Genomic DNA, 26,878 nt, shown 5'->3' with positions numbered 1-26,878 from the left:
GACAACTTCTAATCTTAATTTAGGAAACTAATGACAAAAAAACTGAAAAGCATGGTATCACTCAGGTGAACAAAATCCTGGCTGCACAGTTCTCAAAGCGTTAAATTATAAAGGTACTTCAGTTTGATTATGTGACAGTTTAACCTTACCTTAGCTTTGCTAGTTACTTTTAATTTCAGTGCAAAGCAGAAAAATACGGGTCTTCTGCTCCCTACAAGTAACATCGACAAACGTGTGTGCACAGGCAATGTATGCTTGGTGGCTGTTCTGTGTCATATTGATACATTTTTGGGAGGAGAGAGGAAAGGAACAACTATAGGAAAGGAGATAAAGAGTGGGAACAACGTTTCCAGCTTTGGGGAAGGGAAGGAACAAGAACTTAACATTTATGGCAATTGATTATTGTTTAATTGTCCTCTTCAGAAGAACTATGGGTATCCCAAAAACTTACTAGCTGAATTGTCACTTGATACAATGACAAATGTTGTCAATTGACTTTTCTTTGATGCCTTTCTTCAGAAAACTGTTTTCGTTGCTCTAGCTCAGTGGTCACCAAACTGCGGCCTGAATGAAGTATTCATGTGGCCCACTGTTCTCAGCTGTATTTTATAATAATACGCATCTAGAAACTAACAGTAGAATTGAAAATGTCGCCTAACATTCAGAGATTCACAAAAGTATAGTTGTCTTGCTTAGTAACAAACAAAAACACCTACACAGAGAATAATATTTTAAGGTGAGCTTTATTTTAAAATGGATTCAGCTGTGAGCTAAGTATAAAGTTGATCGCTTATGTCAGGGGCAGAAGGATAAGTAGTGCAGCCACTGCGGGGTTAGTATCTGTGATAGGGTGAAGGTTTTATTATTTGTCTTCCAGTATTGACAACTGGTGGGTGTTTGTGCCTCATACTGATCAGCTGCTATGGGATGAATTTCACATTGAAATAACACGGATTCATGAACAAACATCATAGAGACAGTTACCTCCATACGCAGTACATATTTATAACAAGGAATACAAAGTTAAATTAAGACTGTTTTCATACAATGCTATGAATAGAGGAAAAATGACATTCAAAACACTTAGTAAACATCTGTGATTTGCCTCTCATATTGTATAATGATGCAGTTGTATGATTACTGTTATTAATTAATTAATTAATAATCCACTCACACAAACACAAAAATTACAGTGTAAAAATTTGGGCTTTCTGAGGGTAGCAGCAATTAAAAACAGAACAGTCAACACAAAGTGTTCTGAATGGTAGTGACATCAAACGTGTCTTTCACCATTGCATTTTCTGCACCCAAGTATCAAATATTTCAGAATCCTTCCACTTGAATGGGACTTAGCAGCTCGTGTTCTTTGTCATTTGTTAAATCAAAAGTGATGTAATTCTAAAAGTGATTATGGGGATAGAAGAAATGGCAGTGGTGGTGGAGGAGGAGAAATTAAGTCTGTAAATACGGGACATTCTTTGTTATGGCTGAGTAAGATGAATGTCTCTAGACATGTTTCTAGCACATTAAAGAAACAGTTTCCTTTTTCTACACTTTTCTTGAAATGGCAGGCTTCAGAATATAGAGCAGATTCAAGTTACACAAGATAGAGAACCATCACACATGATCTCATCTGTAAGAACGTGTCAGTAAACTGACTAACAATTTCATACTTACAATTTTACTGCTGTTTGGAGAACCTCAGGAATTCCTCAAATGCATCGTCTAGTCCATTCATTGGATCCTCATAATCCCAAATTACCATATCACTGGAAAATTAAAGCAGTCTTTATATTTAAATTCCCAGTATTTATTATAGATATTAGAAATACATAAAACTGGTTCATTGCTGTATTTCTTGAAACAACATCATAAACAGACATGGAGCTCAACAATCAGTAAGCTGGAGAAATTATTGTTTCAGTATTTACTTGTATAAGAAAAGTAAATTTACACAGGATGGAATAATTAGAGAAAATGAACTTCCTGACAGGTTAAAATTGTTATTAACTGGAATGCGTGCTACCTTTCATCTTCTAAGGCTTAGGCTCTTCCTACCTATGAATTCTCAGGAAGCCTTACATACCAATTCACATGTTAGATCTGCAGTTATTTCTTTCCAGCACTTCCATACTCTGCAAATTGCAGAATGGAAACTTCCGTTCATTGCCCATACACTATCTTTCAACAATATGTACCACTTTTTGTTTCATTGCTATTCTATCAGAAACTATATAACATTAAAAATTTTAATGCTACATTACACTCCATTCTATGCTATTACATAATTGTTAACTAATTGTTGGTTGGTTGGTTTGGGAGAAGAGACCAAACAGCGAGGTCATCGGTCTCACCGGATTAGGGAAGGACGGAGAGGGAAGTCGGCCGTGCCCTTTCAAAGGAACCATCCCAGCATTTGCCTGGAGTGATTTAGGGAAATCACGGAAAACCTAAATCAGGATGGCCGGACGCGGGATTGAACCGTCGTCCTCCCGAATGCGAGTCCAGTGTGCTAGCCACTGCGCCACCTCGCTCGGTAACTAATTGTTAAACAATTTATTTGTTGCATGTCTAACCACAAGTAAGTAAAGATGGTACAAAGGCTAAACATTTCTGATCATGCTCAGATTGCAGCTAAAACTGTAGTATGGAAGTTGCCAGATGGAGGGGATGGGAGAAAGGGAAAGTGAAAACAATAGAGAATCTGCATGGAACTTGTTGCATATGGATTAACTTACTCACCTGAAGGGTGCTGAGCCCCAAAAGATAGTTATGACTTAAGAGGTTAAAGCTAACACTGTAGCAGTGTTTACATAAAATACTAAATGGTCCCCTAGGCAATATATTGCGGTATCTGGTTTATCGTATGGTTTGGCCCAACAGATAATGAAGGAGATCGACAGACAGCCACGAAACCCACACTTTGTCCAAGCATTGCCACCAGAGGACCGTGAAGTTAGGACCGAGTTTGCTGAATCCACATTACAATGGATGGAAGAAAAACCAGGTATCCTGAGTAACATTTTGTGTGGTCAGCCGAAGTAGTGTCCCATGTGGGTGGGTTCATGTATCATCCTAACTGTCACTACTGGAATCCTAGGAGAAACAATCCTGAAGTTAAGATTGACAGATTGCAGTCACATTCACCACTTGACAGTGTGGTGCGGTATTTGTGATGATGATTTTATATTTTTTGTGAAATAATGAATTATGGTGATGTGTGCACAGGCATTACAAACTTTTATTCACCCCATTGGTGCAAACTGGGATGACACGGACAGTGTATACTTCACGCTGGATGGCAAATCTCCGCACTTAACATCGATTTCACAATGCCTTTCCAGGCCATGTTATGCAGTATCACGGAAATGTTTAGCAGTAACCAAGGACTCCAAACTTGACCCCATTCGATTTCTTTCTGTGGAGGTACTTGAAAGAAGACGTGTACGCCACAAAACCATGTAATTTAAACACTTTTGAAGCAGGAACAAGTGAGAAGAGGTAGAGGTGTGTGTGTGTGTGGTGTCGTGATCTGACTGAGCTCTGAGAGTCAGAAATCAAAATTTTTCAACAGCAATCATAAGGGTATAGAACTGTTATTAATAGCACAAGATTCGGTTGTAGTTATTTCTGCCATAATACGCTGGTGTGCAGAACTTCCAAATAAAAGTAACTTCCACAAGTAACAGAGCTCAATGAAACTTTGACCATCCATAGAAAGAACTGGTATGGTACAGTATAGAAGGCAACTGAAAGAAATATGCAGTGAGATGAATAGAAATGACACTTTCATTAAAGAATGATAATTACACTTAAGTCACCATGATTTGTGATGGTCCTCTGTACATTAAAGAAGGTGGAAAGGTGGGACATGGTTCTTAATAGTGAGAGTGATCACCATAGATAAGCAATGCATGCTCTGCAATGTGCACCCATGCTGATCACAAGGTTGGTAAGAAGTTGTTATAGGGGACATACCCTCATATGGTGAGCAGTGGGAACATGTAATGCACTCAGGAACACACTGAATATGATCATTTTGATGGTCCAGGTGTCATTGTGTGGGAAGGCATAATGTTGCATGGGCATATTGACCTTCAAATCTTTGAACATAGTACTACCACTGGCCAACATTATAGAAACATTGTACTCCTGACCCATGTAAGTCTTAAGAGGTGCATTAAGCCCAGACTTAATTTTTAAGGGATGACAACGCACAACCACATCGAACAGCGCAGGTGGAGGAGACTCTTGGAACAAGAGGATATTTGGCGAATTGATAGGCCTACCCATTCCCTTGATTTAAAACCCAATGAGCATGTGTGCGATGCATTGGGGAGAGACATTGCAGGATGTCCCCATGCATCAACTACCACCCAGCATTTATCAACTGCACTGGTGGGGGAATGGAACACCATACAACAAGAACTCTTACCAACCATGTGGCCAGCATGGGTGCAAGTTGCCACGTGTGCACTGCTATCTGTGGTGATCACACATCCTATTAAGAACTCTGTCCTGCCTTTTGTTATGTCCAGGGAACCATAATAAATTGCGTTGATTTCAGTGTAATTATTGTCTTTGAACGAAAGAGTCATTCTGTTCATCTTATTGTGTACTTCTTTCAGTTACCTTCTATACTATACTGTAAACAGATCTTTCTATGTATTGTTACAAGTAGCTATGTATTATAGACAAATGCAAAATTTTCTCAAAGTCATCTTCAGCCAAGCCAACTCCCCATGTAAGAGAAAAAATAGGGGCAGAAAGCTGACACTGCGAAAGGCAGCTCAAATCCGGAAGAAACTGCCTCACCTTGTATGAGTAAGAAGCTTGAATCAAACTCAGCAATAAGACCTCAGTGAGGAAACGACATGCCATTTTAACAGCACAGCTCAATTTCGTAACAGAGGGTGAAAGTTCCACAAGAACACCTATCAGTCTGCTGATCTGGTGGGAAAGCAACAAGCTGAAGTCTTCAAAGCCATTCTTATCAAATAGACTGTAATGAAGACAGTTGATGAACCTGAGAAAGTAGGCCACATTCAGTCATCGTCAGCCTACCATAAAGTGCCTCAAACCACTCTTAATAAATACTCACGCTTCTAAGCCTGTGTGTCAACTTTTACACTGCAGTACACCAGCTACAAGGGATGCACTGTTTGCGAAGGTGACTTCCACCTCTGTGACTTCTATCTTTACACTCTAACACACACTGTCGCTGCGAGATGCCGACCTCTCAACCACTGAGGTGAAGATGAGACATCTACCTACAGCTTGCTGAACCAAACAGATGGTGTTTGGCACACTGTCCACCTATTGCATAATTTGGGAGGTACACTAACAGCTGCTGCCCAAGTGATACCTGTAAGCAGTCTTTACATCTCATGCCTTTCTTGGTGGAAGAGGTATGCTGCTATTGATCTCCATACCGTGCAGAGCTACTGAGAGCTTACCCGAGCACACCCCCTCCTATGTCAATGACAGTGCTATGGTAATTCACATTCTCTGCCCTGGGAAGCACACCTTTCACATGGGTTAAGTCATTCTCCCATGAGGTCTGTCTCCCACCTGACACTGCAGTTATGTGAGCAGAATGTTGACGGAGATGTCCGTTGCAGTTTGCTGAGACATCATCAAGTGATTCCAAGGCTACAAAAGCTCTTGTTCTCCTAATGTGTCATTAGCGTCCTGCACACTGACTGACCTGCTCCACCACACACCATGCTCATCATCCCTAAAACAGCAGAGGTCTCTACCTAATGCCCTACAGTATAGTGCAAGTTTCATCGAGCTATGTTACTTGGCAGTGGCACATCAAGTAAGTTACCGTCATCCTTAAGTTTTGCGTACCAGAATGTAATAACACTGGTGGTAGTAATTCTAACAGAACAAATAGTAACAAGTGAAAAAGATAATAGTAAAATTAGGTAGAACAGACTGAATATAACGTAAAGATACAGATCTTTTTCTGTGACAGGAAGAAGACATTCAACAGAATGGAAAACTGAACACCAAATAGCCTGAAAGTAGCCAACAAAATGTGAGTGCATAAGAAATTTCGACACACTTCCAGAAATGGCAAACAAGTAACTGCTGCTGGTTGGGTTTCAACTGGCCACCTGCAGCAAGCCACCCAGCGATGCTAACCATTATGCCACAATACATACAGTGCAGTTTGCGGCATGGCTCCCCCTCCTGGACAAACAGTGAGCAGCTGTTTCAGAAGTTCTCAGTGGACCAAACTACAGCACCTTGAATTTAGATTTAATCAATGGTCCTCTGAATGGCAGCACTGGCAGACTGTGCATTCTTGTCACATTGTCACATCCTCTTAACCACGATTCAAAGGTAGCCCCTCATGTTAAAGCTTCACCATCATCTAGTGGAGGGCCATCCATGTTGTGCCAAACTGCGCATGAGCACAATATGCAGGCCGAGGCTGTCTGTCTTGGCTTTGCTTGCTACTTCACTGAACTACTTGGTACAATGCGGCATTTCATTTAGCATTGCAATGTGGCATCTTTCTGTCAGCACGACATATTTCAGTTTTGCAGAATTGTGGAGTCAGTGCTGTTTACTCTTTCATATTTATTTGTGACATAAACGAAGTTCACAGGTCCAGTGGCTGTTTGCACAAAACGAGGCAATCTAGAGATCTATTGTCACAAGCCTTTATAAGTGTATGGGAATGACAGAAGAAAAGGATAAGAATTCTCAATATCTATTATGCAATATACAGTCCTATATCATCAATGGTTACCGCAAAGTTGCTATGTAACAACATACCACCACAATGTAGGGGGAAAAAAAAATTAATTGATGATGAAAGAGCAAAAAACTGCAAGGATCGACAGTCTGGATTCATTGTTCAGTAAATTAAGAAACATTCTGTGCTAAATTTGCAGGCATGGATAACATGATGAAACTGGTGGTACAAATAGCAAATTTTCTGAAGTTGCATGCATTACTGCACTGCCAGTTGCAATAGCTACCAAAGGAACTGAATGAAGAGTATGGAGACGCTATATTATTGCAAAGTACATTGAAAGTCAATGGGGATAGCCAAAATGATTTTTTTATTTAAAGCTTGCTATTGTTGAATTTACAAATGAAAAAGGAGAGCAGAAATGAATATTAACTGTATCACACTGCTGCCAGGTAAAACTGTTACCCCCACACTAATGACCCACTCTGAGCATTAAACAACACTGTTGCATCAAATCACAATCAAACACTTATTTGATTATTAATTATCTCTTAGACAACTGCCTCATTGCATGCCTGACATGTTGGCTCAGAATCTGGGGCATATTCTTGCACAGATCGTAATTTTTTGCACCTAGTTCATTTTTTTATATTACTATTGCTCACATGGGCGTATGAAAGCTCAACATATTGCTATGTTAGCTGAAGCAATAATCAAGGAACAGGTATAGGCTCCAATTGTAAAGCAACACAGGACTGGTGAAAGAATGTTATTTGTGGTTGGTGCACTTTATACACAGGCACATCAACTTGAGGGCTAAGTGGACTTGACAGCACACTGCCCACAGTGAGAGAATGCAAGGTGAGAAACAACTATTTCCGATTTGATGGGCATGCATTTAAAAAGCAAATCTCACTGTGGAAGGAACTAATTCTGACCATACATTTCTGTAGGCTCAATGGTGTTAAAGAAAACATGAGGACTGAAGAATTCATTGAGACCTTTAAAGAATTACAAAGATAGTTTTGTAAATGTTTTGAGGACACTGTCAATGTTACATCTGTTTTTGAGCTATATTCAGGACCATTTTCTGTTTCAGTTAAAAGTTCCCTCTGTGCATTTGCAGATGGAACGTGTTGATCTACAATATAATTCCCATTTAAAAGACAAATTCTTTTATGTTAAAAGTGTCCAGGAGGTCTACATTGTTTTCTTTGGGAAATGTTTCCACGTCTCCATAATGACATTTCAAACCTCATTGCGGAGCAAAAAACCATGGACCGACCTACTATGTTCAATATGAAGACAGCAGAGGATGGTGGATTCCTGTAGGGAGAGGCGCAGGGAAGAACGTCATGTGGTGCGAGTCTCCTTGATTGCACAAAGTTTATTAGAATGGGGGGGGGGGGTTAGCCACCCGAAGAGTTGGCCCACAATTAAGCAACAAGGGATTCGATGTAAAGCCGCAAATCCATTACTGGAGGGGACACGGAGAATGGGGGAAGGGGAGGGGAAGGGTGCGGGAAAGGGGGGGAGGGAAGTAGGCCACCTCTCCCTGCCAGATGATCAGCAAGTTAATTATCCAGGATACCTGTGTGGCCAGGAACCCAACGGAAATCGATCGATCGATCAAGCAGCATCACTAAAATCAGTGAGAAGGTTGTGGATGACAGAGACAAGGGGTGGCAAGAAAAACTCCAAGTGATAGCCTGAAAGCCACTCATTGAGTTCATACATAACGAAACTTGGGTGAGTGAGGACTATTTAATTAAGCAGAGGGCCCAATAGATCATCATCATCATCATCAATTCCACAGTAAACATCCCACATGTGGCAGGCACAAGATGAGTGTTCTGTGCCAACAGAAGATGTGAAGGCATATCCCACATTGTCGGCAGATTTAGAGTCATCGGTGGGGGGGGGGGGGGGGGGGGAGAGCATCCTGGAACTCCTGTAACAGCATTCCGAACAAACAAAAGAAAATCACTGAATCACTGGAGTGATGGAGGCTTTCAGACCCCAGAAGAGAATCATCCGACTCCACAGCCAAGAAACTAACCACAGGGGGGGGGGGGGGGGGGGGGGGGGCTTGTAGGGAGAGAATCGGGGGGGAACCTGAGGGCAGGCAGCAAGCGGGTGATGGCCCAATGCCATGAAAATAACAGAACAGGAAGGGTCAGCAAGGCTAGAACAGGTAGTGATGGTACAGGAAACAAGGAGCTGGGACTGCCAAATCTGAAGGGGAGGGATTCCAGCATCAATCAGAAGACTATTGACAGGGATAGCGCTAAATGCACTGGGGGCTAAACGGATACCACAAAGGTGAAATGGGCACAAGAGGAGTAGCGTGGTAGGGGCAGCTGATCCATGAACTTGACAACTATAGTTCAAATGAAACAACTAATGCCTGGTAAAGGCAGGGAAGGATTGAACGATCTATGCCCCAAGAGGTGTGGGCAAGGAAACAAAGGACACTGGGTTTACAAAAGCAGCCAACCTTCCCTGGTAGAGCTTCAGATCAGGATGGGAGACAAATGTACCACCCTCTACTTAAGGGGAGAGAACTGAAATCTGTGCGAGAGTGTCCATATGGAAGCACGCTGGATGGCACCCTGGAGCCGCCGTCGCGCAGAGGCCAGCAAGTGGGAGCTAGCCCAAATACAGGAATCATTCATGTACGGAGCATGGGTGACCAATGGTCTGGCTGAGGCCAGAAGTCCATTAATAGTGATTAGGAGGAGGACACCACTTAATACATAGCCCAGTAGAACACTATTCCCCTGGGTCTGTGGTGAGCTGGAATAGTGCCAACACAGTCTGTAAATGACTGATGAGACAGGAACTGGTTAATAAAGATCTGAAGGGAACCCCGAAGATCTCATTCATGGATCGTAAGAAGGATAAGATGGTGTCAAGCTGCTTCATAGGCCTTATGAAGATCAAAGGAAACTGCGACAAGATGGTGGTGCTAAGAAAAGGCCTGACAAACTGCTGTTTCAAGTTGAAGCAGATGGTTGATCTAAGACCATCACTCCCAAAAGCCCCAAAGGTAAGGAGATTAAAGGTCCCGAGTTTAAAGGACCCAACTGAGTAGATGAGCCCCCATTTGTTCTAGTAACGTGCAGGGGAAATCGATCAGGCTGACTGGCCGGTAACTATCTAGGGTTGATGGATCCTTGCCAGGCTTAAGGACGGGAACCACAATACTGTCTCTCCATTGAGAGCGGAAAATGTCATTGAGCCAAATATGGTTAAATGCCTGGAGGAGACATTGTCATTGTGGAGGATTGAGCTGCCGAAGCAATTGAATATGGAGGGAACCAGGACCAGGAACTGAACGTGGGAAGAAGAAAGGGTGATTCAGTAAAAGGTTTATTGTAGGATTTCACCTGAAAAAGGGTAAAACAAAAGCAGGAAGCTGATTCTGAAGGAGAAGGGCAGCTGGATAGGAGACCGATGCCGTTGCAAAAATGGATCATGCGGGGTTCTGTGAGAACTGATGGATCTGTACAACAGCCACCTAGAACGGCAAGTCCTGGAATGGAAGACTGCTGCTAACAGCCCTGGGGATTGGGGAGCGTAGCCTGCACCTGTGACGATGGGACAGTATCTGTAAGCTTGCATTTATCGTGAATCTCTTGCCCAACGTAAAGTCCCGAGCGACTGGAAAAAGGCGCAGGTGACGCCTGTATATAAGAGTGGTAGAAGGACGGATCAAATAGCCGTAACATCGTTTTGTTGCAGGATTCTCGAACATATTCTCAGCTCGAATATAATGGATTTCCTTGAGACAGAGAAGTTGCTATCTATGCATCAGCACGGCTTTAGAAAGCATCGCTCCTGCGAAACGCAAGCCCTTTTTTCACATGATATCTTGCGAACCATGGATGAAGGGTATCAGACGGATGCCATATTCCTTGAGTTCCGGAAAGCTTTTGACTCGGTGCCCCATTGCAGACTCCTAACTAAGGTACGAGCATATGGGAATGGTTCCCAAGTATGTGAGTGGTTCGAAGACTTCTTAAGTAATAGAACCCAGTACGTTGTCCTTGATGGTGAGCGTTCATCGGAGGTGAGGGTATCATCTGGAGTGCCCCAGGGAAGTGCGGTGGGTCCACTGTTGTTTTCTATCTACATAAATGATCTTTTGGATACGGTGGATAGCAATGTGCGGCTGTTTGCTGATGATGCTGTGGTGTACGGGAAGGTGTCGTCATTGAGTGACTGTAGGAGGATACAAGATGACTTTGACAGGATTTGTGATTGGTGTAAAGAATGGCAGCTAACTCAAAATATAGATAAATCTAAATTAATGCAGATGAATAGGAAAAAGAATTCTGTAATGTTTGAATACTCAATTAGTAGTGTAGCGCTTGACACAGTCGCGTTGATTAAATATTTGGGTGTAACATTGCAGAGCAATATGAAGGGGGACAAGCATGTAATGGCAGTTGTGGGGAAGGCGGAGAGTCGTCTTCGGTTCATTGGTAGAATTTTGGGAAGATGTGGTTCGTCTGTAAAGGAGACCGCTTATAAAACACTAATACGACCTATTCTTGAGTACTGCTCGAGCGTTTGGATCCCTATCAGGTCGGATTGAGGGAGGACATAGAAGCAATTCAGAGGTGGGCTGATAGATTTGTTACTGGTAGCTTTGATCATCATGCGAGTGTTGTGGAAATGCTTCAGGAACTCGGGTGGGAGTCTCTAGAGGAAAGGTGGTGTTTTTTTTCGTGAATTGCTACTGAGGAAATTTAGAGAACCAGCATTTGAGGCTGACTGCAGTACACTTTTACTGGCGCCAACTTACATTTTGCGGAAAGACCACAAAGATAAGAGAGATTAGGGCTCATACAGAGACACATAGGCAGTCATTTTTCCCTCATTCTGTTTGGGAGTGGAACAGGGAGAGAAGATGCTAGTTGTGGTACGAGGTACCCTCCGCCACACACCGTATGGTGGATTGCCGAGAATGAATGTAGATGACTCACAGCCACAGCCATATCATCATCATCATCATCATCATCATCATCATCCACCACCACTGCCCTTTATCCCGAATTGCTGCTTAGAAGTACTCTGACACACTGAGTTACATATGGAATACTAAGAAGACATGCATTTTGTGTGTGTCAAATATATTTTCCATGTGGTGCAGTTTTTCCACATTAGTGTTATGCCATTCAGGAAGGTTTCATTACCAGTTTTTCCTTGATTTATGGGAATCTGTGTTTGTAAAATGGGCATAAATTTAATTAAAAAAGTAAATGCAACATCTGAATACACAAAATGCACTCAAATTAAGGATATTCCTGATTGACAGATGTTACATGCTGACTGTTGGGTTGGGTTGTTTGGGGGAAGAGACCAAACTGTGAGATCATCGGTCTCATTATATTAGGGAAGGACGGGGAAGGAATTCTGCGAGATCATTGGTCTCATTAGAATAGGGAAGGAAGTCGGCCGTGCCCTTTCAAGGGAACCATCCAGGCACTTGCCTGGAGCGATTTAGGGAAATCATTGAAAACCTAGTTCAGGATGGCTGGATGTGGGACTGAAACATCGTCCCCATCGTCCTCCCAAATGCGAGTCCAGTGTGCTAACCACTGCGCCACCTCGCTTGGCACTGACTGTCTTTTAACTCCTCACAATAAGTATACAAAATGACAGTATTACAAGAAAGATATATTGCTACTCATCATACAGCAGAGATGCTGAGTTGTGGAGCACAACAAAAAGACTTTGCCTTTAGCCAGAAGGCCTTCTTCTGAAACACACACACACACACACACACACACACACACACAAAAAGAACACTGTGTCTGGTAGTCTGGCCCAGGCAGCTAGAGACATGTGGCCGCGTGGACCAATCAGTCACAATGCAACTGACAGTGACAGTTCTTTGCAGAAAATGTAGAGGTGAGATCCATTATATGCATTCAGATGGAGGCGAGGGGAGGGGTGATTCCAAAAACTATCCATGGATTAGATTAGATCCTCATGTAGAATTTGTAATCCAGTGCTTATTCGGGCAGCATCCAGCTTTATCTTGTTACTTACAATGGCTAGTGCAGAAAATAAACAGCCAGCAGAGTATAGTTTAACTTGTAAAATCTGTAGAGCTATAGAATTTCCTATCCTTGATACAGGAAGCTGAAAATCTCTAGAGATGTGAAGAGAATCCAGTATCTAATAATATGGAATGTATTATTTTATTACTTCTTACAAAATTTGAGTGCAATCAATAATTTGTTTATACTTACTCTTCACCAGCTGTTCCTACTTCTTCATAATTCTCTTCAAGGAATTTACTCTCCTCTGCAGACAGAATACTGCCATCAGGGCCATAAAAAATTGGATCACTTCCCTGAAAAAACATGGAGAGTATTCTGAATATATTGTTTTTGTCTTATCACATTATAACAGGAGAAAAAGCACATTAATGGAATGACAACACAAACATTTGTTTGATGACATAAATGTGAGTGAACATACTGATCTGGATAATTTGCCATGCATTTGCAGATTATTCAGTTTCTGGCCCACCAGATTTTGAAGCTAACAGTAATGTGTGAAATAAAGCACACACACACACACACACACACACACACACACACACACACACCCATCCGCACATACACAGACACAAGCAGACATTTGAGATATATATATATATATATATATATATATATATATATATATATATATAACGTCGTTATCAGGAGAATGAAAACTGGCGTTCTACGGATCGGAGCGTGGAATGTCAGATCCCTTAATCGGGCAGGTAGGTTAGAAAATTTAAAAAGGGAAATGGATAGGTTAAAGTTAGATATAGTGGGAATTAGTGAAGTTCGGGGGCAGGAGGAACAAGACTTTTGGTCAGGTGAATACAGGGTTGTAAATACAAAATCAAATAGGGGTAATGCAGGAGTAGGTTTAATAATGAATAAAAAAATAGGAGTGCAGGTTAGCTACTACAAACAGCATAGTGAAGGCATTATTGTGGCCAAGATAGACACAAAGCCCATGCCTACTACAGTAGTACAAGTTTATATGCCAACTAGCTCTGCAGGTGATGAAGAAATAGATGAAATGTATGACGAGATAAAAGAAATTATTCAGGTAGTGAAGGGAGACGAAAATTTAATAGTCATGGGTGACTGGAATTCGTCAGTAGGAAAAGGGAGAGAAGGAAACGTAGTAGGTGAATATGGGTTGGGGGGAAGAAATGAAAGAGGAAACCGCCTTGTAGAATTTTGCACAGAGCATAACTTAATCATAGCTAACACTTGGTTCAAGAATCATAAAAGAAGGTTGTATACCTGGAAGAATCCTGGAGATACTAGAAGGTATCAGATAGATTATATAATGGTAAGACAGAGATTTAGGAACCAGGTTTTAAATTGTAAGACATTTCCAGGGGCAGATGTGGACCCTGACCACAATCTATTGGTTATGAACTGTAGATTAAAACTGAAGAAACTGCAAAAATGTGGGAATTTAAGGAGATGGGACCTGGATAAACTGACTACTACTCACATTTAAGAGACAAATATGAAATTTCTCAACAGCAAAGTACCACTGAGTGCAAAGAGCGGAATCTTTCAAATATGCAGCTGAGCCAATTCCTCAGAGTATCACAGCTGGTAGTGTCAAGATATCTTTAAGAAAGAACAAATGGCTAGTAGGGAAGGAGTATAAGCTGGTGTCTCACAGGGTATAACACCTGAAAATTGTTTATTTGAGATAAAGACAGTTTACATTACAATTTGTGTCATCCGTGTTCTTCAATCTACACAGCAGTTGCTGCCTGTTTAGTGGATTACTGATTTAGAGAAACACCTGTAAACCAGTACTACCTTGTGTAGTCTCTTAGAAGGAATATGATTTTTAACTTCAGTTAACAATATGGCCTCCAAAGATATCACATGCTAACTACAAATACTTTCAGCAAGTGTCTTTCTAAGGCTCGGCAAGTGCTAGAATGTGTGTTTGGAATAATGACCACCGATAGTAAATGGAGATTGCTGCAAAAAAATGTGTTGAAATCAAAAACCCTGATAGTGTTGACATTATACTCAGATGTATACAACTTCTGCACAGTATCTTAATTGACTAGGAGAGAGAACAACCAGCAGTATGTTCATTTGCTAGCTACCACAATCAACAAAAGGATACCCTAATGTCAGCGGTATCAATGCAGAGTATTCCATTCGAGACAAATTGCATGTTCTTTTGCACATGGGAAGTGCACAAATGAAAGCAGTTTCAACACTTTACAGAATACTCATTATTTAGTTGAACATATGGTTAAAGGTGGTGTTCTTAGTTTTGTTTTTAAATACAGTTACTAATCTTTAAAACAATTTTATTGAATGTACACTGCATGCCACACATGCCTGTACTAGTTTTTAGTAAAAACGTGTCATGTATTCAATAAATCTCATCACACAATATTACCTAATTTCCTTTTTCCACACACGTGTCATCAGCAACTTTCAACAACAGTTTCCTCTGTAAGTTGCAGTAGTGATACTGCGTCTTGCACATGCCACAGTAGCCTGTTCTCTTTTGAAACACTTGCAAGATTACCTACATTCATAGTTTGTTGTTAGGTACAAGACACACCCAGAAACAAGCAGCCATAGGCACTCGCCATGTGTGGTTCTTTACGGCTGTCAAATTAGTTGGACAAATACAGGTCTAATGGACGGTCAGCTTTAGAAGGTGTAGTATCCAATGACCGCAAATCTGTTGAGCTTTACAAACTTATCCAAATCTGATCCCAAATACTTATTCCATTTACTGATAGCTACAGAGGAAGTTGCCTTCCATCCAAGTCCAGATTCAAAGCCTGTTGTCTTCAGTTTCAGTCACTCTCACCTTTTGTCTTCAAGAGTGTGTGTGGTGTCTGAACACATCAAACCAATAGCAAACTGTTTCTGATTGTAAAATGTCACAAATATGTCTTGCAATCATTACAATTACTGATTTGCATTCAGTTGCAAAAAGTGGAAATGTTCACAATTTGACTGCTTGGCTGCCTCAGTCTGACTTTGGTAATAAAACAAATGAATGACTAGTGGTACATGAGAAGGTCTAGCAATCTGATACTGTCATGACTTAGCAAACAGTGTGCACCACTACCAGCTACCTTCCTTGCAAATTTAAGAAATAAAAGAAACTAGAAAGTTTCATAATTTCTAGTGACCATCATTTTAAATATATACAAGCTCAATTACGGATATGCTTACTATTACCTATAAGTTCTCACAGTCTTCATAGCTCATTAGTTAGCGTAACTAAATGCAAATGCAGAAACTTTTCTTGAAACCAGATAACAGAAGATTTTCTTGTGTTTGTGTGATCTGGACTTGGTGGTAATTCAGAAGAAAATTAATAATGAACTGCCTGAATAATAAGACAGTGGGACACTACTCACTTAAATGGCACCACAAAATGAATTGAGAGATGAAATATTAAGACACTGATGACAGAACAAGATAGTTATTTGAGAAGACATTTCCTTCAATGTAAATGTCCTTACAGAAAACTACAATGTTTGAATTATATGATGAACTTTTGCCTCCAACATTCAGGGAGTTAAATGCAAATTTCTTCAAAACAATGATCCTTTTATTTACCCCTGTTCTGCAGGTAAAAGAAAAGATGGAATATATGAAGCCATAGTAACAAATAAATAACCAACCAACCTTTTTTTTATTCTATTTTCAGCAGTTCAAAACTTAATGCAAGCACCCAAAGGTACTTCAATTCCATAAATAAATTCCAATGTAAGTGATTAAGTCTGTTTATAATATAAATGGTTAAACATAATTCTATGTCAGTTTCATAAGCATACTTACGACATTAACCACTGAGGACTCTGAATTTTGGTTTGGTGCTTCATTCACATTACTGCCCCAACTTGCCCTGCGGAGTTCTGCCACCGACATTATCTGACATGATAAACTTTTATCACACGTGGCTTTATTTGTTAATTTACAAAGTTTATTCATGATTCTATCCATTGCAACAGTATCCATCGAATCTATGTATCTGCCAGCCAGCTGGGAAAAAAAATAATACAAAAATCAAAACACACATCTAAATTTATGTAATACAAGGATGGAGACTTTCCTTAATGGCTAAGGTGTTTAAAACTTCCAAGAGCTTTTTCTTCCTTTCACAAGTTATGATAGTTAATATTTCACATACAGTTGCTATGTTTTTATTTTTAAATCATAGGTGACATGATATGAAATGTTTTCCAAACTTCAAATTTTTCCTACAATGTCACCACAAACAGTGTATTTAATAACTATACCTCTATATTCCGCAGTTGCAATAAATGGTTACATTACCTGCTTCATATGATAACACTACATGAAACAATAGGTGAAACATATTCTTGAGACACTACTTTAAACTAACTACTTACAAAACCTGCAGAACCATACTAGGTTCTTTTAGCTGGACTGTCTCCTACTTTTGTGTGTAGAATTTTATGTAAACAATTTTCCTGCCCAACCGGTACAATGTTATGACAATTTCTGCACAACAATTTAAATAATAAAACGTGCATATATACTGTCCTAGAATATCGCCCAAGTTTTGAAAGAAAACTACTTAGAAGCACTTCAACTACACGCAAGATTAATCAAGGTATGTGAAGATTTGTGGCTTATTATTTGTCCTACAACAACAACAAATTATAAATGAAATTCTTAAACACTGAAAACATCAAATAGGTCATATCAAACCTGTGTTTTGCAATAATGTGAGATGGAAGTTCTGTAACTCAGATTACCTCCAGTTTGGAACTTATACACTTGAAACTAGGAAGTGTAAACTGACTTGTTGCTCACTTGATACTTCTTTTTCTCTTAATGCCATCAACCGTCATCCAACTCCTGTATCTTATCACACACAGAAGACTATTACTGAGAACTAGGCATTGTGTGAAAGTTTGGTGCAATTGTAAATTGATGGATGGACTGATTATGAGGTTTTAAGGGACCCAACTTAAATTTTAAATAAAAACAAGGGTGGGTGAAAGAAAAACTGGCATAGAACACCCATAACAGGTGCTGAGAATACAATATTAAAAAGAGTCAGGGGCTAAAATATAAATGTCACAGTAGCATAGGGCAGATGTCACTCAGGAGTGATTAGAGGCCCATCGCAGCTTGTCATGTAGCAGAACTGCGACCCTTGCCTGACCCAGCTCTCTAACCCACTACTTCAAGCGAATCGAGTCGTCGAGTCAATGGGGTAGGTAGGCAGCTTTTTGCAGGATGTTGTTGCAGCCACATGTAGTAAGCATTGCTTCACGCAGTGGTGAATGGCAAAACAGCGGCACGCTGGCGACCAAGGCATTGTGAAGTAAGCATGCACAGATAGCCTGGCTGACAGCAGCTGACACAAGGACATACACAGAACGAGCGCCAAGCGAAGCCTGGAGAGTGCTGAGTAAGGGGAAGCGAGGCCAGCACGCTAAGTTACACTGCAATATACTGTGGGAGTAATAACAAAGCTACCACCGAGGGTAAAAAACGTCCTCCTGCCAGATATAAATAGTGAAGCGCAGGCAGCAACAGACAGAAGCCATTAGGAAGCAGTTCGCATCTGAGGATGGAGGTGGTACATGTCTGAATGTTCAATCTTCGTAGGTGACGATTCCGGAAGTCGGTTCCAGCTCGCAGGAGTCATCCGTTTGGCGCCAGATGTCAACTTCAGCTCTGGAGGTCGGCCCGAGTTCGGTCGGCACCATGGCTGACTAACTACAGTGAGAACATCTAGCAGGTCCGGCCCCAGCGCAGTCTTTGTCACAAGCGCCGCCAGTGACTGACGCCCAGACTTCACGGCAACCGGCCCCAAGACGCGTGGCCGTCCATGACGGGACCTCATGTACATCACGACTGGCGGCTTCCCAGCCGCTGGCGCAGCAGGCATCGGCAGCTGACCTCACGGCGACGCAACTCCATGGGAGTGCCTGTACTGGGGCGCCGAGTTCATCTCAACCACTGGGCATCCTGGCTTCAGTAGTGCACTGGTAGCCTGAGGCTTCCAAGCACGATCAGCGGCGTGCGTTGTGCGCATTGTCGGAGAATCTACACAGCAGCAGCCAGGTGGAGGGATCCGCAGGGCTGGGCAGTGACGAGGGAGAAATTGTAAAGAAAGTTCAATAAATAACTGTAAAACTCCATGCCATCTCAGTCTTTGGCGCAGCGACTGTGTCTGCTGTTAACAAGTGGTGCTGAAGTCCTAACAAGTGGTGTCAGGCGCACCCACGCCACGACTTTGACTAGCACCGTGCGGAGCAACCAAGAAACACCGAATAGGGCGAGTCCAGCAACTGCCTTCTCTCTATGTTTTCTGTGTAGCTAGACATGTCGAGGGTAAAGTTAAGGGATGTGAGAATGTCATTTGAAAGGCCTTGCAGCCCTGTAGACTTATCGCAGTTTTGTGGGAATGATAGTCACGTTAACTTAGTACCATCTAAATGTGTAGTGTGTGGATTAACAGGTCACATCGTTCCTTGTGATAAATTTGTACCAAGCACTTATGATGTGTGTGGCTTCAATGATCACGTAACGGGGCAATGTGGTAAATCTAGATGGCTTGCCATTAGACATGCTAGGAATTAACTTGCTTCTGGGTAATACAATTTTATTTTTGTGAGGTGAAGTATACCACACTGAAAATACCAGACACACATGCAACCGGGACAAGTGACGTCGTAGTCGCATTGACAGAGCAAGTTAAGAAAGTGAGGGAAGAAAATAAGTTGCAAAAGCAGCACATGCAGAGGATGGAGCAACAATTGTTGCAAAATATTCAATCAGGCTCGGGAAGCAATAGTGTAGAATGCAAGGGTACTGTCTTTTCCGGTGTGGCAGATTGTTCAGCGGCTAATTTGATACCTTCCTTCTCGGGTGAAACATCAGAGGATGTGAATGTTTTCATTGGTGACGTACGTAGTACGGCTAGACTGTGTGGCTGGTCAGATGAAATGTGTTTGCAAATGGCGAGGTTATGGTTAGTAGGTGACGCGAAGACTTATGTGGCACACCACGAAGGGTTAAAGGATGTTACTACATTCACAGAGTTGGGTGAGGGATTATTGTAAAGGTTTAGGAAACAAAACAGTGCCAGATTTTTTACAGAAAAATTGAGGAGGATGATGCAAAAAACGGGTGAAACGGTAGAAGAATTTTCAGACAGAATTAGGAGAATGAATGCGCACACATATGAGTTAACGCAAGATGCGAGTGCAAATGAAGTTCTATAGAAAGAAGCAGAGAATAGAGCTTTAGAACCATTTTTGTGAGGAGCCTCGCCGGATTTTTCACGCCGGATATGGATGGAAAATCGAAGTGACTTAGCAGCAGCATTACACGTAGCTACACATTTGCAGGAAGTGGATAGCGCCACTAGAAGTTGCAATGACAAGAAAATTTTTTCGTCTTTCAAAGATTGTTACCGCTGTGGGAAGCAAGGTCATTTTAAGGGACAATGTCGGTAACCACAGTGTTTCAATTGTCAGACAGTGTTTCAATTGTCAGAAAATAGGGCCTAAGACACGGCAGTGTAAAGCCGTGAAACAGGTTAATGATACAGCAGGTAAAAAACTGTTAAACGAAAAAGGGAGTGTTCCTGCCATCGAGAGGCATTCCCAGTAAAAAGAGGTACTCAGAGAGTGCATGAAGAGGTGGATTGTAGTTTAATGTTTTGGATAAAAGATAAGTGGCAAAGAGTTTTAGTGGATACTGGAGCGCATGTATCAGTTGTCAGTGTGGACCTCGTGGGCAAGAAAGGATTGGAAGCTCCGAAATAAGGGTTGCGCGCAGCAGGTGATAAAAAATTGGATGCACTAGGGACAGCACAGCTCAAGTTTAAGATAGGGAACGTGTGGTTCCGGGAGCAAATGGAGGTGTTGTCAACTGTGGGAGAGGGATTTTCAGCGATACTTGGGTTGGACTTTCTGATTAAACATCACAAGAAAATTGACCTTCGGAACTCGATGGGAACTTGTTCTCAATGGGTACAGCCGTTGCAAATGTTTCAGAGTCACAAGGTGCAATGATAGCTAAGGTGATACCAACTACACTGCGTACAAGTGCATTAAAGGTGATTTTGTGTGACAAAGTACGAACAGGTACAGGGAAGTTGATCTGGGTACTGGTGGATGTCGATGTGCCACAGCAGGGGTTATTCTTGCTAGAGCCACTACCGAGTAATGAGGTTTTAGACAAAAAGCATTGCTTTATTCGTAGGAGTGTATCACGGTTAACGGACATTAACGGGCAGTTTATGGTTCAGGTGAGTTTAGATAACTTCGGGCAGGATGACGTTGATCTGCAGACGGGATTAGTAATAGCCACAGTAGAGTTAATGGATGAAGAGGACATCGATAGTTCGAGGCTAGACTATGATGTAAAGCAAACTGTCAGCATGTCTGCACTTTGTGACAAGGTAAATCATTTGAGAGGAAATGATCGTTCGGGTATGGAAGCATTATTACTAAAGTACAAAGCATTGTTTGAAGCACAGGGTACGTTACCTGCTATACCGGTAACACAGCATCGTATTTCGACAGGGAATCACACTATGGTGTATCGTAAGCCATACAGACTACCGAAACAATTACAACTAGTAGTAGAGCAATTAATAGAGCAACAACTGGAAGATGAGATAATCCAGCACAGTAATAGTCCTTGGTCTAGTAGCGTGGTCCTAGTTCTGAAGACACCGGATGGGTCGAAAAAATTTCGTTTCTGTTGCGATTACAGATATTTGAATGAACGGACAGTGGCGGATGTATATCCAATTCCGAATATCACAGAAACATTAGACAACCTAGGGCAGTAAATTTTTCTCCACTATGGATTTGCGAAGTGGTTATCACCAGATTGAAGTATGTCTGGAGGACATGCCAAAAACAGCATTTACGATGCATTGTGGTCACTTTGAGTGTAAAAGAATGCCATTTGGACTAAAAAACACTCCAGCAACATTTCAGAGGCGGTTGGATGGAGTCATTCGCAGGTTGAAACTGAAAAAATGCATGGTGTATCTGGATGACATAGTTTTTTCAAGAGATATAGAGCAGCATGTGGAATGGTTAGAGGAGGGGTTTAAAAGATTAGAGGCAGCACGGCTAACATTAAGTTTGGACAAATGTCATTTTGTGCAAGCACAAGTAAATTATCTCTAGCATGTTCTCAGTCAGGACGGGGTACGGACAGATCCTCGTTTCACTTCTGCAGTACTATATTTTCTGGTTCCACAAACGGTTAAACAACTGCAATCGTATACTGGTCTTGCGAGCTATTATCGAAAATTCGTACAGGGGTTCGTAGAAATAGCGAGGCCACTTACTAAGTTGCTAAGAAAAGGTGTTACCTGCCAGTGGACGTCAGAGTGCGAGAAAGCATTTCAAGAATTGAAACGGATACCGACATCAGTTCCAGTTTTGAAGTTTCCAGACTTTTCGAAGGAGTTTATACTACAATGTGACGCGTCTAATCACGCTTTTGGGGTTGTACTTGGGCAAGAAATTGATGGCAAAGAACATCCGATTGTGTTCGCGTCTCGTCAACTTAACAAGGCGGAACAAAATTACTCCACGGTGGAGAAGTAATTGTTAACGGTAATATACGAGATTTCATACTTTCGATGTTATCTGTATGGTAGAAGGTTTAAGGTTGTGACATATCATTCAGCTCTGAAATGGTTATTAGGTCTGAAAGACCCAGCAAGTAGGCTAGTGAGATGGGCACTGAAACTCAATGAGTTCGACTATGAGGTAATACACAAGCCAGGTGTGAAACATGCCAATGCTGACGCATTGAGCAGGAAAGTGGCAATATTAAAAGTAACAGGGATGACTGAAGATGAGTGGAAAAGGGCACAAGCCATGGATAGTGATTGCCAATTGTTCAGAAAGCAACCGCAGTTCCTAGTACAGGATGGCTTACTTTGCAGGTCAACAAAATGTGATCCGCACGTCGTCGTACCAGCAGCGTTAAGACCTGAAGTTCTGCAACAGGCGCATGACCATTTTCTTTCAGGACATGGCAGGAGAAGAGCTACGGATAGGCGGATAGCGGAGAAGTTTTGGTGGAGGACGCGATGTCAAGATGTGGACGAGTACGTCAGGAATTGTGTGCCATGCGCACAGCGTGCGGACTTGAGCCATCAAAAGATTCAGCTTCAAAGATTACCAGAGGCAGACAGACCTTTCCAACAAATCGGAATTGATTTATTAGGCCCATTTAATAGGAGTGCAGCAGGGAATAAGTACGTGTTAACAGTGACTGACCACTTTTCTAGGTATTTAGTCATGGTCGCATTACCAGATCTGAAAGCAAGTACGGTGGCACAAGCTTTAGTTAATAATTGGTTACTCAGGTATGGGATACCTCAGTCCTTAATCTCGGATCAAGGTACTAATTTCACATCTGATCTGATGAAGCAACTGTGTAAGTTACTGAAGGTAAAGAAACTACGGACTAGTCCATTCCATCCGCAAGCAAACAGACGAACGGAGAGAGTGCATCGCACGATCACTAAGATGTTGAGTCACTATGTAAATAGTCAACACACCGACTGGGATGTGTACTTGCAATTCGTAACCAGTGCATATAATAGTAAGGTACATACGTCCACAGGATTGTTGCCGTACAAAGTGGTGTATGGGCGGACTATGCCATCACCTTTTGACATGCTTCGTCCAAGGCTGGGAGCAGAGGGCGAGCATGTAAGGCAATTTGCGAAAACCATTAAGGAAGTATGGCAGAGTGTTAGACGAGCTAACACGAAAGCGTTGGAACGACAAGAACAGATGGGAGTTACAACGAGGAAGTTGCCACAGTACCGAGTAGGCCAATGGGTGCTACTAGCTAACCCGTACGTTTCAAAAAGGGAGAACCAAGAAGTTCACAAACAAGTTCCAGGGACTGTACCAAGTAGTGGAAATGACATCATCTGTAAATGTAAAATTACAATTGCTTACCAAGACAACAGTGGTTCACGTTAGTAGAGTTAAGCCGTTCCAGGGGGTAGTAGTTCCGTATATATGTACTACTTCTGGCAGAAAGCAAAAAGAAGCGCCAGAAGCAGACAGTAATCCGGGTATTAAGTGTAAGTTGCGTTTGAGGGATGTGTAGTTAGCAGTAATTATCATTTGTGTATTATTTTTGTGCACAGACTAGGGTTATTTTATTGGTATTAAGGGGTAGTGATGGGAGTTTTTTTCCTTCTCTCTTCATTCTGTAGGTGACACAGGATGAGGTACAAGTGGATAGTATGGGGCGTAGTTCTCTGGCAGCTGACACAAGCTGGCCAGGTACAGGATATGCCGTTGCAAAGTGGGGTGTTGTTCGGGAAACAACCGGATGTGGTCCTCACGAGTCACGAGTTGACGCTTCGGCTGGCACTCAACATCCTGCAGTTAAGGAACGAGATGCGGCAGCTACAGGAGCTGGTATCAAGGAATATTACGGGACGTGCAAGCAGAGTACGAGGCTTTGGATAGGTCAGGTAAGGAAATAAGGGAATAACTGCGCCAAGTCGTGAGCATGATTACAGGGAGGAGAAAGAGAGTAAAGAGGGGTTGGTTGAATGCAGGTGGGAAGTTGTTGAAAACAATTTTTGGAACAGCGGATAGAGACGATATTGATAAAGGGCAAAGGGCTCTGCTGTAAATACTGAGCAGCGTTCCATAAGCCAATACTGAAAATAGTCATGCCAATGATGAAGGCACACCCGACACAATGGTCAGTCTGAGAGCCATTAGTGTACGCAATGGAACTATCGCAGTGTTCTGTGCGAAGGTCGAGAAACTTGCGGTGATAGTGCAAGTCTGGAGTAGTGTCCTCAGGAAACGAATGAAGTCCAGGTGAACATGGACCGCCACATGAAGCCAACGTGGTGAATGGTTCACACCCATTGGGGAAGTGGCAGATAGTGTGAAGTTTAGCGGCTGGAGCAATAGCCAAAAGCGAACTACAAGAGGTAACAGAGAAGAGGGACACACTTCACATTGGCAATCAAAGGAGCCCTCTAAGGTGGAGGCATAGGATGGGTGGGAAGGCATGGCAGACAAACAGCATGAGCATCTGCCGGGGAGAAAAATCAAGGCGGTATGACAATGGTAGTTTGGCAGATTCGGTCAAATGGATGTCACGATGGGGGATTGTATTGAGACGGCATAAGATAGATGGACATGCAGATGCATAAATGAAACCCCCATAGTCTAGTTTTGAACAGACAGGGGAATGGTACAAACAGAGGAGGGCGGACCAATCTGCTCCCCCAGAAAGTACAACTGAGGACACGTAGGACACTGAGGGCCCGTGTACAGCAGGTAGACAGGTAAGACGTGGGAGGATCAAGTAAGTTTCCTACCAAACATGAGTCCTAGGAATTTCGTAGTTTCAACGAACAGAAGAGTAAAAGCCGTTGTTGATGCTCCACGAGTAAAGACAACTGATACAATGCTGAAGATGCCACTCAAGGAGATACATCTGTGGAGAAGTGCAATAAATGGCCAAATTGTCAACAAAAAGGGAGCCAGAGATGCCCGGCGAGAGACAAGCCAAACAATTCAAACATAAACTAAATCTGCTGTTGAGGCATTGTCACCCAACACTGAAGGTAGGGTGCTGGAAAGGTTAAAAGTCCGGCGCAGAGTGTCGGAAAGTGGGCAGTCCAGCAAGATGTGGACGACAGTCATATGTGAGCCAAAGTGACACTGAGGTGGGTCCTTGCGACGGAGTAGTCAGCCATGTGTTAGCCACGTAGCCAATGCGGAGCCAGCAAAGAACCACAGAGTCCCTCTGGGAGGCCCGCATGGAAGTCTTCCACACATTCGTAGTCTCCTTAAAGGAATGCAGTTTGTTGTGCATACTGAGATTATGCCATTCTGTCTCCCAAAGCTGAAAAACATTGCGGCATAATAATGATTGCAGGTCAGTTACAGGGATGCCGATCTCCAGAAGCGTTTTCCGTGTAGTCTGTTTGGCCAGCCTGTTCGCAAGTTCATTTCCTGGGATTCCGATGTGGCCTGGGGTCCACATAAACACCACGGAAAGACTGGACCATTCCAGGGCATAGATGGACTCCTGGATGGTCGCTACCAAAGGATGGCAGGGATAGCACTGGTCGATAGCTTGTAGGCTGCTCATGGAGTCGGTATAGAGAAGAAACGACTCTCCAGGGCATGAGCGGATGCGCTCAAGACCAAGAGAAATGGCTGCCAGCTCTGCAGTGAAAACACTGCAGCCATCTGGCAAGGAGTGCTGTTCAATATGTCCTCCATGAACATACGCAAAGCCAACGTGACCATCAGCCATCGATCTGTCAGTGTAAACCACTTCATGGCGGCCCTGGTACACGTCAAGAATTGAGAGGAAGTGACAGCAGAGAGCTATGGGATTAACTGAGTCCTTAGGACCATGCGAAAGGTCCAGGCGAAGCTTCGGCCTAGGTGTACGCCATGGATGTGTATGTGAATGGACCTCGAGTATAGGTGGTAAAGGCAAGGACTCCACTCCAGACAGAAGAGACTGGACACAAACCGCAATCTTAAGCCCTGACCTGGGCCTCCGATGTGGGAGATGAATTGCCATGGATGGGAAGAGGAGATGGTAATTCAGATGCTCAAGAGAATTATGACTGTGTGCAACATAACTGACGAGCAGTTGTGCACTCCTAACATTCAATGGAGGGACTCTAGCCTCCACCAGGACACTGGTCACCAGACTTGTCCTAAAAGCTCCTGTTGCCAGTCAAACACCACAGTGGTGCACTGCATCGAGTAAACGCAATGCTGAGGGTGCCGCCGAACCAAAAACCAGACTCCCTTGTAAAGGCGGGATTGAACAAGGGCTGTGTAGAGCTGCAGCAGCGTAGAGGGATCTGCGCCCCAGTTGGTGTTGCTCAGGCAGCGGAGGGCATTGAGCTGCTGCCAGCACTTCCACTTCAGCTGACGAAGACTAAGAAGCCACATCAATCGGGTGTCGAAAACCAGTCCTAAGAATCGATATGTCTCCACTACAGTGAGTGGATTGTCATTAAGGTAAAGTTCTAGTTCCAGATGAATGGTAGGATGCCGACAGAAGTGCAGGACATACGACTTTGTGGCTGAAAACTGGAAGCCGT

The 26,878-nt window shown here is 42.6% G+C and overlaps 1 protein-coding gene across 1 annotated transcript in view; it reads right to left on the bottom strand.

The window, feature by feature from the left end:
* The window catches only part of LOC124723080 (polyadenylate-binding protein-interacting protein 1), a 133,137-nt gene that overhangs the window by 18,744 nt on the left and 87,515 nt on the right, over positions 1-26,878 (bottom strand). Inside the window, exons 7-9 of the mRNA XM_047248257.1 lie at positions 16,576-16,779; positions 12,973-13,076; positions 1,678-1,769 (exon numbers count right to left, since the gene is read on the bottom strand). Of these exons, the coding sequence (XP_047104213.1) occupies positions 1,682-1,769; positions 12,973-13,076; positions 16,576-16,779 (396 nt within the window). The 3' untranslated portion in view covers positions 1,678-1,681. The remainder of the gene's footprint in view (positions 1-1,677; positions 1,770-12,972; positions 13,077-16,575; positions 16,780-26,878) is intronic.

This window comes from Schistocerca piceifrons, chromosome X (assembly GCF_021461385.2).
Source record: "Schistocerca piceifrons isolate TAMUIC-IGC-003096 chromosome X, iqSchPice1.1, whole genome shotgun sequence".
NCBI classification, from domain to species: Eukaryota; Metazoa; Arthropoda; class Insecta; order Orthoptera; family Acrididae; genus Schistocerca; species Schistocerca piceifrons.
Note: the sequence above shows the minus strand (reverse complement) of the source record. Positions and strands in the feature narration are given on the sequence as shown.